Source organism: Ambystoma mexicanum, chromosome 5p, assembly GCF_040938575.1.
Source record: "Ambystoma mexicanum isolate Mex_15411 chromosome 5p, UKY_AmexF1_1, whole genome shotgun sequence".
NCBI lineage: Eukaryota > Metazoa > Chordata > Amphibia > Caudata > Ambystomatidae > Ambystoma > Ambystoma mexicanum.
In genome coordinates, this window is record NC_090930.1 from 53,359,080 (window position 1) to 53,373,698 (window position 14,619).

General features: G+C 44.1%; 1 protein-coding gene across 1 annotated transcript in view; it reads right to left on the bottom strand.

Moving 5' to 3' along the window:
* Nucleotides 1-2,252: 2,252 nt before the first annotated feature.
* Nucleotides 2,253-14,619, bottom strand: part of LOC138480718 (zinc finger protein 845-like) — a 143,820-nt gene continuing 131,453 nt past the window's right edge. Inside the window, exon 3 of the mRNA XM_069612424.1 lies at nt 2,253-6,487. Within this exon, the coding sequence (XP_069468525.1) occupies nt 2,548-4,764 (2,217 nt within the window). The 5' untranslated portion in view covers nt 4,765-6,487 and the 3' untranslated portion in view covers nt 2,253-2,547. The remainder of the gene's footprint in view (nt 6,488-14,619) is intronic.

The following is a 14,619-nucleotide window of genomic DNA, read 5'->3' on the forward strand; positions in this document are numbered from 1 at the left end:
TTCTGGTGCAGAGGCTATGAGTGCCGTGACTTCTTCCCACTGATGACAGTTGTAGCTGGCCAACAGGGTGGTGGAGTTTGCAATCCTTGCCTGACAGGCGGACGTTGAGGCTACTTTCCTGCCAAAACCATATAGTTTTTTGCTCTCCTTGTCTGGAGGAGCTTCGGACGATGACAAGGGTGTTCCAGCCCTCTTACGAGTGTTAGTCACAACTAGGGATTCTGGCTTTAGATGTCCTCTTATATAGAGAGGGTCAGACTGGGCTGCCCTAAAAAGTTTTTCAACTCTGGGATTGACTGCTCTGGTGAGGTTCGGGTTCACCAGGGACAGGTCTATTCTTCGCTGAATAGACTTAAGGATAGGGATGGTCTGGGCAACAGGCCTCCTTTTTCGCCCACTAACTCCTCGGCGAAGTCCCTCTCTTCCTGGACACCGTGGGTGTCAATATGGAAATGTTCTGCTGCACGTGCGAGAACCTCGTTCAGGAGGGGTTGGTTATCGACAGGGGAGTCAGTAACCGGGGCTTCCTTCTCTACCGGGGAATCTACTCTGTAGGTTTCAGGGTCTTCCTCTTCCTCTTCTTGGTCCTCATCATCCCCATAGTAGCCCGTCCCGGTTTGCTCTTCTACCATGCCAAAATCTTGGTCCTCACCAAAGGAAGTCTCTCCTTGATACAGTGAGTATGTCCATGAGTATGGTTGTACCTCGAAGGGGTCTGTAGACCTCATCGGTGTCTCAAACCGGGGCTTCTTACTCGGGGGGATAGGATCATTACAGCCTGAGAGTGTAGCCCCTCGTGGATCATATGAAAGGAAATGGTCTGGATTTTTATCGTAAAAGTCTGCCCAAGAAGACATCCTTGACATGACCCTATCTATGTCATCACTCGACCATTTTTTGTAACTGGGAATGACTCTCTCAGAAAGTTTAGGAGATTTATCTTGAGTAGATTTGCTGGTTTTTGAAATATCAGCAGACTTGGTCTTGTCTGTCTGTTTAGAAGGAGTGGAGTGTTTCACAGGTGTGGAAGAGTGCAGAGGCTGCTTCTTCTGCTGTTTTCCCCCCTCCCCGTGAGTGGAAAAGTGTTTTCCCTGTCCCTTTGTGGCTCCGGAGGTTTTCGACGCCTGGCGTCGATGATCGGGGGTAGAGTCCCGGTCCTTCGAACGTGGGACCGCACTGATCTTGCTGCGGGCTCCGACTCCTGGAGCGCGGCCTGGGGGTGGAAGTCGTCTTCGTTCTCCGACGATCGAACTTCTGTTAGCCTAGGGAGCGAGGCACTCTTGGCAAGAGTGGATGATTGCCTGGAGTCATGCGGCGATCTCGATCGAGAATGCCCAGAGGACACCGATTCGGACCGTTCTGTTTGTGCCTCTTTCCGAGAACTCAACGTCGTTGAGTCTCGGTTGGACTTCGTGTGTTTAGTGTGAGTGGTGTGTGAAGCGCCTGTGTCGCCGGGGGTCTTCCCCATAGCCGCCCTGTCAGACGACCTTCTGAGGCCGGGGACCTGCGCTCGGCTGTCTTTCGACGCCGTAATGCCCTCGCCGTCCGAAAGCACGGCGTCGCTGCCATCGCTGAAGGCGCCCTCCGCTGCCATGGCCGTCTGCCTGGCGTGGTGGGCCCAACGCTTCGTCGAACGGTCCTTAAGTGTCTTAGATTTAAACCTACTACACGCTCTGCAGTTCGCTTCGGGGTGGTCCCTCGGCAAGCAGAGATTGCACGTGGCGTGCCTGTCAACCCAAGGGTATATGCAATGCACTTGGGGCAGAATTGAAAAGGGGTACCCTCCATACGCACCTTGAGGCAGCGGGCTGTTAAGTGTAGGAAATGTATAGGATGTACCTATATACCAAGAGTGTAGAGTATGTCCACCCCCCACTCTCCCTACTTGCAGGGCCGAGGCCAGAGGCCTTCCAAGGCCCGGGCCAAGGCCAGAGGCCTTCCGAGGCCCAAATCCGTTGTGCAGCAGCCGACGGTCGATTTCTTCTCCAGCCGGCGTCGAGTGTCGAAGTTCGACATTGGGATGGGGAAAGGATGTAAATTTGTAATTAATCAATATTTTAGCAAAAGTATGGCTAAGGCCAGGGGACTCCGCAAAATGCTTCCGACCAGTATGGCGAAAAAAAACAATCTGAGGATCCTAGAAGCGTGAGGGATCTTGGGTACAGTGGACGTCACACTAGGGATAGTATTACTGGCACGCCCTGTGTCGACGCCCATTTTCGAGTTTCGAAAAACAAACTGTAATACTCCGCAGCTTCGACTAGATGTCGGCCTATGCACAGCATGTGATCTAAGCAGATTCCACAAGCCTCAGAAATATGGTTTCTCAACAGTGTGAGTTATCTGGTGTCTGATCAGGTTCTTAATTGTAGCCTTGTCGTACTTTGTAAATGTATACGCATTTATGCCAGTGTGAGAGCTCTGATGTTGTATTAGATGTGTCTTTGTAACAAACGTATTGTCACTCTGAGAGCATTGATAGGTTTTCATGCCAATGTGAGTTGCCTGATGTAGCATCAGATGTCTGTTTACACACTTCATATATTTCTATGGTTCATCGCCAATGAGAATACTTTGATGTTTCAAACCTTCTTTTGAACTGAAAGCGTTGTTGCACTGTGTACATTTACATATATTCACTCCAGTGTGTACTGCCTGACGTAGCATCAGGTCTCCCTTTCTAATGAAAGCCTTGTCACGCTCCATATATTTAAATGGTTTCACGCCAGTGTGTATTGCCTGATGGCGTTTCAGGCGTCCTTTTATAGCGAAAGCCTTGTCACACTCAGTACATTTAAATGATTTCAGGCCGGTGTGTACCGCCTGATGGCACATCAGGCGTCCATTTGTAGTGAAAGCCTTGTCACACTCTGTACATTTATATGGTTTCACGCCAGTGTGTACTGCTTGATGGCACTTCAGGCGTCCCTTTGTAGTGAAAGCCTTGTCACACTCTGTACATTTATATGGTTTCACGCCAGTGTGTACTGCCTGATGACACATCAGCTTGCTCTTTGTAATGAAATCCTTGTTACACTCTGTACATTTATATGGTTTCACTCCGGTGTGTACTGCCTGATGTAGTGTTAGCTCTCTCTTTGTAATGAAAGCATTGTCACACTCTGTACATTTAAGTGGTTTCACTCCAGTGTGTATGGCCTGATGGTGCATTAGGAGTGTCTTACTAGTGAAAGCCTTGTCACACTCTGTACATTTATATGGTTTCAAGCCAGTGTGTACTGGCTGATGTAGCATCAACAGGTTCTTTCTAGTGAAAGCCTTATCACATTCTGTGCATTTAAATGGTTTCACGCCAGTGTGTACTGCCTGATGGCGTATTAGCTGTGTCATACTAGTGAAAGCCTTGTCACACTCTGTACATTTATATGCTTTCATGCCAGTGTGTACTGCCTGATGGCGCATTAGGAGTGTCTTACTAGTGAAAGCCTTGTCACACTCTGTACATTTATATGGTTTCACGCCAGTGTGTACCGCCTGATGTAGCATCAGCAGTGTCTTTCTAGTGAAAGCCTTATCACATTCTGTACATTTAAATGGTTTCATGCCAGTGTGTACTGCCTGATGGAGATTCAGGTATGTCTTTCTACTGAAAGCCTTGTCACACATTGTACATTTATATGGTTTCACTCCAGTGTGAGTTGTCAGATGTAGCATCAGCTGACTCTTTGTAATGAAAGCCTTGTCACACTCTGTACATTTATATGGTTTCACGCCAGTGTGTACTGCCTGATGTAGCATCAGCAGGCTTTTTCTAGTGAAAACCTTGTCACACTCTGTACATTTATATGGTTTCACGCCAGTGTGTACTGCCTGATGTAGCATCAACTGTTGCTTTGTAATGAAAGCCTTGTCACACTCTGTACATTCAAATGGTTTCACACCAGTGTGTACTGTCTGATGACGCATCAGGTTTGCCTTTCTAGTGAAAGCCTTATCACACTCTGTACATTTATATGGTTTCACTCCAGTGTGTACTGCCTGATGCAGCCTTAGAAGTGTCTTTCTAGTGAAAGCCTTGTCACACTCTGTACATTTAAATGGTTTCACTCCAGTGTGTTCTGCCCGATGCAGCATTAGGAGTGTCTTTCTAGTGAAAGCCTTGTCACACTCTGTACATTTAAATGGTTTCACGCCAGTGTGTACTGCATGATGTAGCACAAGCTGGCTCTTTCTAGTGAAAGCCTTGCTACACTCAGTACATTTATATGGTTTCACGCCAGTGTGTACTGCCTGATGGAGCTTCAGGCGTGCCTTTTCAGTGAAAGCCTTGCCACACTCATTACATTTAAATGGTTTCACACGAGTGTGCACTGCCTGATGTAACATAAGGTGACTCTTTGTAATGAAAGCCTTGTCACACTCTGTACATTTAAATGGTTTCACTCCAGTGTGTACTGCCTGATGTAGCATCAGTTGTTGCCTTGTAATGAAAGCTTTGTCACACTCTGTACATTTAAATGGTTTCGCTCCAGTGTGAACTGCCTGATGGACCTGCAGGCGCACCTTTATAGCGAAAGCCTTGTCACACTCTGTACATTTAAATGGTTTCACTCCAGTGTGTACTGCCCAGTGTAGCATCAGCTGACTCTTTGTAATGAAAGCCTTGTCACACTCTGTACATTTAAATGGTTTCACTCCAGTGTGTACTGCCTGATGTAGCATCAGCTGACTCTTTGTAATGAAAGCCTTGTCACACTCTGTACATTTGTATGGTCTCTCGCAAGTGTGCGCTCTGCAATTCATGATGAGCTGTTTATTTGTAATGAATGTCTTGTCACACTCAATAAAGTTAAATGTTTTTTTGCCAGTGTGAGCGTTCTGATGTAGAATTAGCTGTGAGTTTGTTATGAAAGCGTTGCCACACTTAGTTAATGTGTAGTATTTCACGCTAGTGGGAGTTGGCTGATGTAGCCTCAGCTTTCTATTTGAAAAGAAAGCCTTGCCACACTCTGTCCTTTGTATGGATTTTCAACAGTGTGAGTTGTCAGGTGCTCGATCACCTTTTGATCTATAATGAAAGCCTTAACGCCTAGAGTACACTTAAATCAGTCGTTCCTGGTGTCACCATGATGGTGTTGCATTGGGGCATTGTCATTTCTCAGTGTGATCCTTCTGCTTCCTTTTCCTGCGTTATTAAAGCTGTATCATATGCTCTAAAGCATTTAAGTTCTCTCTGTGTGGTGTTTCCTGCATGATGTCTCTTTAAGTGGGAAGTGTTACGAAATCCTTTGCCGCATTCGGAACATGTATACAGTCTGCTCCATTGAGGGGGCATTCGGCTTATAAAGCTCTCTCATTCTAAAAAAGTCCTTCCACAACTGAAGTTCATATGTTCACTCCTTGGGGTAACAATTTTAATTTGTTGTATTTGTATTTTTTCACTAAAGCTCTTCACATAGTACATAATATACATAATTAACATTACCCACGTGAAGTTGGCTTTCACTTAACCTTGGAATCCTGAGAGACTGAGTTGGCCTTGCCAGGATTGTAACATGTGTCCTGAAGAATGCACACATAGCTCAACAAACCGTAGAGCTATCTTATTAGCTATTATCTTATTAGCTAATAGTTCCTGAACACATTTGTCAAAGTCTTGTTAATGTTCTCCTTATAAAAGACACTTTCATACAGGCAGTACATTCACTCAACAGGATAGTACACCACTAGGGCAGGTATGTCTTTGCATAACAGTAATGACTTGAATGTACATTATTAAGATGACAGGGCATGCCAGCACAATGCTCTGTATGACCACATCCTTCCCTTTTAGCCTTCGTAAGTGCAGCTCAGTGTCTTCAGATGCTACTCTGGCAGGTGCTGCTGCGCCGTCATCAACATTTACCATGAACTTCAGCAGCCACGTCAGCCATCCCCAGGGCCAGAGAAGGTGGTGTTTAGCTGGTTATGCTGGACACGGGGGATTCAATGGCTTCAACTTGCCGACATTTGGGAATGAGTTTCTACCAGGGTTTTCACCATGCAAAGTTCTGATGGACAGGCTTGTGGGTCTTTATGTGGCCTTGTCTACATTTGCAAGTCCTCTTCTGTGTCTTTTCCACTCCTTTGTAGTTTTTTGGCCTTTGAGTTGCATTCACAGAAATAATGAGGTAACATGCAGCGTATGTAGGTGGTATGTCTCACTATTAGGGTTACCTGTGCAGATCTTAAAATAGTGCTTAGCAGTTCACTTTAGTGTTTCTTTTGTGCAGCCCGTGTATCCTGTTCTACATGCAATTCAATAACAATTCACCACGTTCACTGCATTTACGTGGTCTGTTCCCTATGCACTTCGCCATTCAAAAGGTTATTTGCCTTCAAAGAGCCAAAGAGCTTTCCAAAAGATGGATAAGTGGGAATGATTCTCGGCAGCCTGATAAATTAGGCGTCCTGGGAAAAGGCTGCTTTCACAAACATTTTCAGATATATTCCATTCAAAAATGTTCCATTACTGTGGATAGTTTTCCTGTTGGATTGAAAAGAAGAGTCATGGAATTACTTTTTATAAGCAAGACATAAAATGTATAATTATTATGTGGAACACCATAAATGCATATTTAGCTTATATGTAATGTAATACAATTAAAATATAGTATGACATAGACCATAAGGCGCTCCAGAAGCAACAAGGATCCTCTCATTTCCACAAAAATTATTATTTTTTTTTAATTAGAATTGATTTAATTGTTACAATGTATATGAATGTATCTTGACATGCAGTTACTTTTCATTTCAATTCAACTTAAACAGACTGCACATGGTTCTTAACATATTCCTGACAGTTCTAAATGTTCAATGTCAGAAATTTCACAATAGTGCCTTTTTACTCATGAAATTATTACTTTTATATTCTAGTGCTGCTTTTTATTACTATTGGAAACACCATAGTAGTCAATCAGGCTCTAATATATCAGCAAACCTTCGCTACATATGTCGGTCACATATCAAAAGACATTTATAACATACGTTCAGCATTAAAACTTGAAAAAATACCTTAGATAAATAGTCATTTTTAAAACCACAACAAAAACATACAGATCGAATCATAGAATTTACTAAATCACAAAAGAAAATGACATCATTCCATCTACTCTTAGTTAAAATCTGGATTTGCTAAAATCATATTTCAGATCATTAATTGTGCTTTTAAAACATTGACGAATGTAAAAGAATTTTTGCGATAAAACATACATTAAAATGCATCTATTTTAAAACAATCAACATTGGTTCACATTTTTTCAGAGATCCGGACTGATGAGACAATAAGCTTTTATAGGTTGGTTTATGTCAGTGCTTCACCTGTCAGCTTTAGTCGGCTAATAAATTGTACCATTGCTATGTTTAATGAGACTTTGGATGCGTTAAAGATTTCTATCCATAGCCTCTCTTTAGTTAAGAGTGTCATGTCTGTAAAGAATCTATGAAAGTATAGTTTCCTTTCCTCCTTTAGAGCTTGACATTCGGTTAAAATATGTTGTAATGTTTCATTGCATCCTGAATTACAAAAGTGGCAGGTGGTATCTGGGTTCGACATGTTTGAGTAGGAAGCTAGCTTCACTATAGTGTGACCTAAGTAGAATCTCATCCTCATGATGTTGTTTGCAAAATCACGGTCCAGAAATTGTATTAAATAGTGTGGTAGTTGTTTCATAGATTTCTGAACAAAAGCAGCAGATTTAAAAACAGAATATTTTGAACATTTCCCCCAAGTATCAATCCAATCCCAATGATACAATTTCAATTTTGCTTTTGCAGGGTTTTGGAAGAGGAGATCTTCTGATATGTCAGCATCTTTCATTGTGGCAAAACAGGCTTTTTGCCATGTTTCTAACAGGCCAGCTTCTGGAGCTACTAACATTGAGTTAAGAGCTGGGAATAAGTTGTTAGAGTAATTTGCTGCAAGTCTACATTTTCTATAAGCGGCATGCATTTGGCATGCTGCTACAGCTCTAAGGGATGAAAGACCCAGTTCAAATCATATCATCTGAATTGGGATAGATTGTGGCAAGGGAAGAATTGTTTTCCAGAAAATACCCTCTAGATATTCCCATTTGGGTGGGTCATTCAAAGCTTTAGATTCACTGCCATAGATGATGCTTGGGATTATTTTTTGGTTATAGAAAATGATGGCTGCTTTAATAGAACATTTTCCAAACTTTGTTTGTAGACATTTTCCTTGAATTGCTAGAAGTTTCATTTTGTTTGTTATCTGTAGTTTATACGGCTGGTCAGATGGACTAGTGTTAATGTTAACTCCTAGATATGTATATTGTGTAGTATGTGATACAGGAGTAGCTAGGATTGTCCAGTTGTACCGATATCCTGTCTTTGGTAGACAGTGGTGAAATATTAGGATGTTTGACTTGTTGACATTAATAGACAGATTACCTAAGGCTGTTAATTTTCTTTGTAGTCCTATCGGAGTTCTGTCCAGTAATACTAAATCGTCTGCATATACTAAGTATGGAATAGGTATTTGATGAATACTTGGAGGAATATAAGTCTTTGTATATATCACTAATATAAAAATTGAATAAAAATAATGCAAATGGACCCGGGAAACCCCCGTCCAGTTGATGGCAGTGGTAGGAGCACCGCCGTCATTTTTTGATGACGACATGAGGCTCGTACCAAATAATTTGTGGACAACAGGCCCCCATGACGTAGGGCTGTTGCATGGAATACAACCTGTGGTAATAAAGTTAAAGCAAGGAGCAATTTTACCCAGAGTGAAACAGTATCCATTGTCCCGTGAGGCTGAAGAAGGGATAAGAGAGACCATAAATGCACTACTAGCACAAGGGATAATAGTGCCTTCAACCTCCCCATGTAACACATCTATTTATCCAATCAAAAAAGCAAAAGGAGGGTCTTGGAGGATGATACAGGACTTACGCCCCCTAAATGATGTAATTCAGAAGGAGTTCCCTCTGGTCCCGAACCCTGCATCAATACTATGCAGCATCCCGAAAGTGGCATCACATTTCACAGTAGTAGACTTGAAAAACGCATTTTTCTCAATACCTCTGGCTGAAGAGAGTAGATACCTTACAGCATTCACACTGGGGGGTAAAAGATATGAACACTGCAGACTACCACAGGGATACTGTGATAGCCCGAGCATATTCAACCGCATATTGCATGAAGACTTGGGAAACCTATCAGTTGAAAGTACGATTATTCAGTATGTAGACGATTTATTAGTGTGTGCACAAGATGAAGTAACATGTAGAAAGGATTCAACAACGCTCCTGACTCTACTGGCCAACAAGGGGTACAAGGTAGACAAGGAGAAGTTACAGTACTGCCTGACAGAGGTCTTATACTTAGGACAACTGATATCAAAAGATGGAAAAAGAATAATCCCAGACAGGGTAGAAGCGATAAGATCTGTAGGAGAACCCACAACAGTGAGAGACATGCAGAAATTCTTGGGAATGTGCAACTATTGCCGAGCATGGATATTAGACTATGCAGCATACACGAGGCCCCTACTACAAGCACTCAAGGAGGCACAACAGGAAAATAAAAAAATAGAATGGTCAGAAGAAATGAGCACGTCATTCCAATCATTAAAAGAGTTAATTTCAAGCGCTCCAGTGCTAGCAAACCCTGATTATGGACGCGAATTTTACCTATTCTCACACTGCAAGGGAACCCTCATGACAGCTGTACTGACACAAAAGACGTCCCTAGGACACAAGCCTTTGGCTTACTATAGTGGTACTTTGGATGCCGTGATGCAAGGCCATTTCGCGTGCGAGCAATCACTCGCTGCAGCCGCGTTCGCGATTGAGAAAAGTGCCACAATAGTAATGGGTTGCCCTGTGACATTGTTTGTGGAACATTCATTATTTGCAATACTTGAGAGGTCAAAAAGCACACTGACAACACAGCGGGCAACAGCCTATGAGATTATATTGTCTAGCGCCAATATCCATGTGGTGAGATGCAAGACAGTGAACCCCGCCACATTCATTACAGAAGCATGTACACTAGAGGACATGCAGGACCACGATTGCGCAACCTACACAGGAGAAAGAGGGGAGGACACAGTGGTGTGTGAGAACGCCCCGAGCGAGGGGGAAGTTTACTTCGTGGATGGGTCTGCATCGATTGATGTGGACACGGGAGAAAAGCATGTCGGTATGGCGGTGGTGAGATTAGAAGACGGTGAGTATGAAACATTAGTTCAATACCGCCTCCCATCACATTACTCCACACAAGATGCAGAACTGATTGCGCTCATAGAAGCACTACATGCAGCAAAGGGTTGCGCAGTGACAATATACACAGACTCAGCTTACATGACGACGACAGTACATGGAGGTCTAGCGAGATGGGGGCGGAGGGGATTTCGACGGGCAGACAGAACACCAGTACAGCATGCGGAATTGTTGAAAGAGTTAATTGAGGCCCTACAAAACCCTACTGCAGTAGCAATAGTTAAGTGCCAAGCATACATCCAACACAGACGTTGTGTCTTTGGGGAACGCGGCAGCGGACGCTGCCGCCAAGGAGGCTTCCTATTTTCAGAAATATGACGCAGGTGAGTACATGCTGCAGCATAAGACAAACGAAGAGCCCCCAGAAGGGTACAACATGATGCCCATATCACAAATACTAGAATTACAGGAAGGAGCTAGTGACGACGAAAAATTGATGTGGACAAAACGAGGGTGCAGCAAGTCGGGAACAGACTTGCTGTGGCGGCAAAATAACTCAGGAAAAGTGGTAATGCCGATCCAGTTACTAGAAATTGCGTTTCAACAACTACACTTCCCTGCACATAATACCAAACAGCACATTGCAGCAGAAATACAAGAAGAATGGTTCGTGCCCTGTCTCCAGGAGCACGTATCTCGATTGGCAATGGAATGCACAACATGTCAGATCTACAATTCAGGAATGATTTTACGCACACTCCGGGGAACAATTCCTAAACCCATTGGCCCATTCAGAGAACTGCATATTGATTACGCAGACATGGGGGAAAGGTGTAATGGCGCACGGTACATGATCGTGGTTGTGTGCCCATTTTCAAGGTGGGTGGAAGCGGGACCATGTGCACGACCTGATGCCAAAAGCGCCGCCAAGTTCCTAGTGAGGGAAGTGTTCCCACGCTGGGGAATTTGTGACGTGATTCGCTCAGACAACGGCACTCATTTTGTGAATGAACTTTTCAAGGAAGTCACTACATTATTGGGAATAAAACATAAATTGTGTTCGATTTATCATCCTCAAAGTAATGGCGTAGTGGAAAAGATGAACGGACTGTTAAAGGGCAGGTTATCAAAACTATGCTTTTCATTGAAGAAGAATTGGATCTACTGTCTGCCCCTTGCGCTATTTGAACTGAGAAACCAGCCAAGTAAAGATCACCATTTGTCCCCGCACAAAATCGTGACTGGGAGACGAATGCACACAGCACACTCCCCACTGCGCGAACACTCAGATGCACACAGGAGCGCCGCGATATTGGGAGAAGAGTTCACGGACTATTTGAAAAAATTAACAAGGGCAGCGCGCGCAATATCAAAGCAGCTCTCCCCACCCTTCACTAGAGACGAGGGAAACATAACAGGGTCTGTCACAGAGCCTGAGCAACAGCTACAGCTAATGCCGGGCGAACTAATTTATGTCAGGAGTTTTGTGCGTCGATGGAATGCACCACGGTTCCACGGCCCATACGAGGTAGTGTTCTGCACGCCCACAGCTGTAAAAGTGAAGGGCTTGAGGTACTGGGTACACTTGACAGATGTGCGAAGAGCTTATAATAATGTGCAAGAGGAGGCAGATGAGGAGGCACAGACAACAGCAACCGATTCAACTGGACAGAATGTCTGAATATTAACTTGTGTTTGTGCGTCAGCAATGAACGTGAATGGGAAAGTGACTGATGAAGTATTGCTGCATTCTCTTTTTATATATTACTGGGAGAAAAAAAAAAAGAAGTTTTTTTTTGGACTTATATGTGAATAATGAAGTGATCAAATTATGACATGTTTACACCCTTGTCTGTGAATACCCTTCCCTACAACCCTACCCGCTTCCATTACCCGTCAATATATATTGGCACTAATGGTGCCAACAAAATGTTTACATGCATGCACTTAATGCACTTTTATATCTCAAACAGGAACTACCATGGCATCTAACAGGCAGCCTGCAACGGATAGAATTAGTAGAATGAGAGAATTATTAAATGAGAGATGCAGATATTCGTATGAGTGCGGATTATCTGTGTGCATTACGATGTTTTTTATGCTAATATTTGGCCTGGTTACATATTGGTTTATAGCGTTCATCTCTATCGAGATGAACGAGGGGGGGGGGATTAACAGCACTGGGATCAACAGCACCACTGGGACCAATGTAACTACAAGTGTCAATATGAGGGAAGGTGATTTTCTGGTATGGGATGGAACTAAACTTGTATGGGGTTATCACACCACACCATCCAATGCTGTCATATCAGAAAAGAAAGAGCCACAGGGTGGAATGCAAAACAACACAGTATCTCCACCAGTGATGTATAGGTATAATGCTCGCAGTTTAAATGACCGAAACCCGTCTGCCATATCGTGGTTATATGATACCCCCACCAGTCAACCTGCCCCCGTCTTAAAAAACAACCTGCAAGATAAACTCAGGGACGAAAAGGAAAAGATGCTAGCCGTACACGAAATCTGGGCGGGAATGAGAAAGGGGGGTCTATTTTTTCCCTCGCTCAGGAGGCTGGGAAGTACATAAGGAACAAGAACAACAGACGGAAAAGGGAAACCGGGAGGAGGAAGTATGATGAGTACTATGGGTTAGGATTAGACAAAATGGAAGACCCACGACACCCCCACCAGACAAATAAGTGGTATGCAGATATGAGTGCCACCGCAAAACAAACAACAAATGAGAGCTGTTATGTCTGCTCCCTCATGCTTCAGGTACACCCAAAGTATTGCTACCCAAAGAGTTGCCAATTATAGATGCCCAATGTCTCCTTCATCTCACGTTATGCAGGATTAAGAACACCTTCCAGGCACATGAAGTTACTTTTAAAATGCTGCAGAACGAGAAAACTTTCTACCCAAAAACGGCAGGGGTGGTATGTCTGGAGGAACCATTTTTTGTAATACATGGGACACTTTTTTCAGACAACAAGTGGAAGGATGAAGAAGTAATGTGTAAAGCTGAAGCACTGAGAGGTGTGGCACCAGAGAAACTGCAGTGGATAGAAGAAACATGCATACCAGTATGGAAGGAACACATTTCAAAACTAACTTGGGTAACCGCCATCGAAAAACCCTTCAAACTACAGAGTGAAATAGACTATGAACTATGTTTCAAAGGAGAGGGGAAAACCACCATGGGAACAAACAAGAGCTGCAACAAGACCCTCAGCATCCCAGATCTGAGAAAAGGGACAGCGGCCCTAATGGACACGTACTGGGTATGCGGCAATCAGGCATACCTGCACCTTCCCCCGTCATGGAGTGGCAGCTGCTCAATGGCCACTCTACACTCAGCCCTAATGGTAATACCAGAAAGCCACATCGATGGAAGCAAAAGGACACAGGAGCGCATACAACAGAGTGCAGCCCAGCCGACTGCGGAGTCACAAATGTATGTCCTGTCCTCCGGAAACAAGGGAGAGGTGCTGACCCGTAACAGAAGAGCATCAAATTACATATCGAAGGCATCATCAGAACTGTTGGCTCAGATCCCAGACAGATATCGATTATTCAGCTCAGCAGAAACATTCTTCGCCTCACTCATCTCAAGTGTCCAAGCAAGGGCAAAAGCAAAATGGCTCCAGATAACACGTTGGGAACTGATTCAGCTGGCCAATGACACTGAAGAAGGGTTCAACGTAATAAAAGTGGAACTAAGGGCTCTATGGCTGATGACAATGCAAAACAGGTATGTCCTGGACCTGTTGACGGCGATGGATGGAGGTGTTTGCCGAAAAATCGGAAGTGCTTGTTGCACTTTCGTACCTTCCGAAGATGCAGAAAACGGCTCCCTGTCCCATGTGATCGAAGCAGTGCACAACCTAGGAGAAAAAATGAAAATGGAAGGTGGAGCAGAAGACAGTACGAGGTTCGATAACATTTTCTCCTGGGTCCCCTCGTGGCTTGGAATAACTGTGAAATTTTTGATGCCAGCTGTGGTGTTCCTCCTTTTTGCCTTTTGCCTGTGCCAGGTGGGTCTTCGATGTTGCACTAACGCAGTACCTAATGGTGCAATGATGATGGTGACAATGGGCAACACTCGTGGGACAATACAAAACATGCAGGAAGTGCAGGTACAAACAGGAACAGATGACACACCAAGATATCAGCTAGTGCCTATCTATCACGACAAAGATATCATAGATAAAGCGTGGCACACCACCATTAGAGAGCCCCGTTTACTAGAATGGTACCAGGAGGTGTGGGTAGATTTGGCGGGAGATGGCGGATGTATATACCTGACTTGTACCCCAGAGGAATATGCCAGAAGAGGGGAAAGCTTACGGGGGGTGTGCAGAGCATGGATGCCCATAAAAGGCACACCTGCATGGGACGAGGCAGTAATGGACGAAGAAGAATGTAGAAGGCT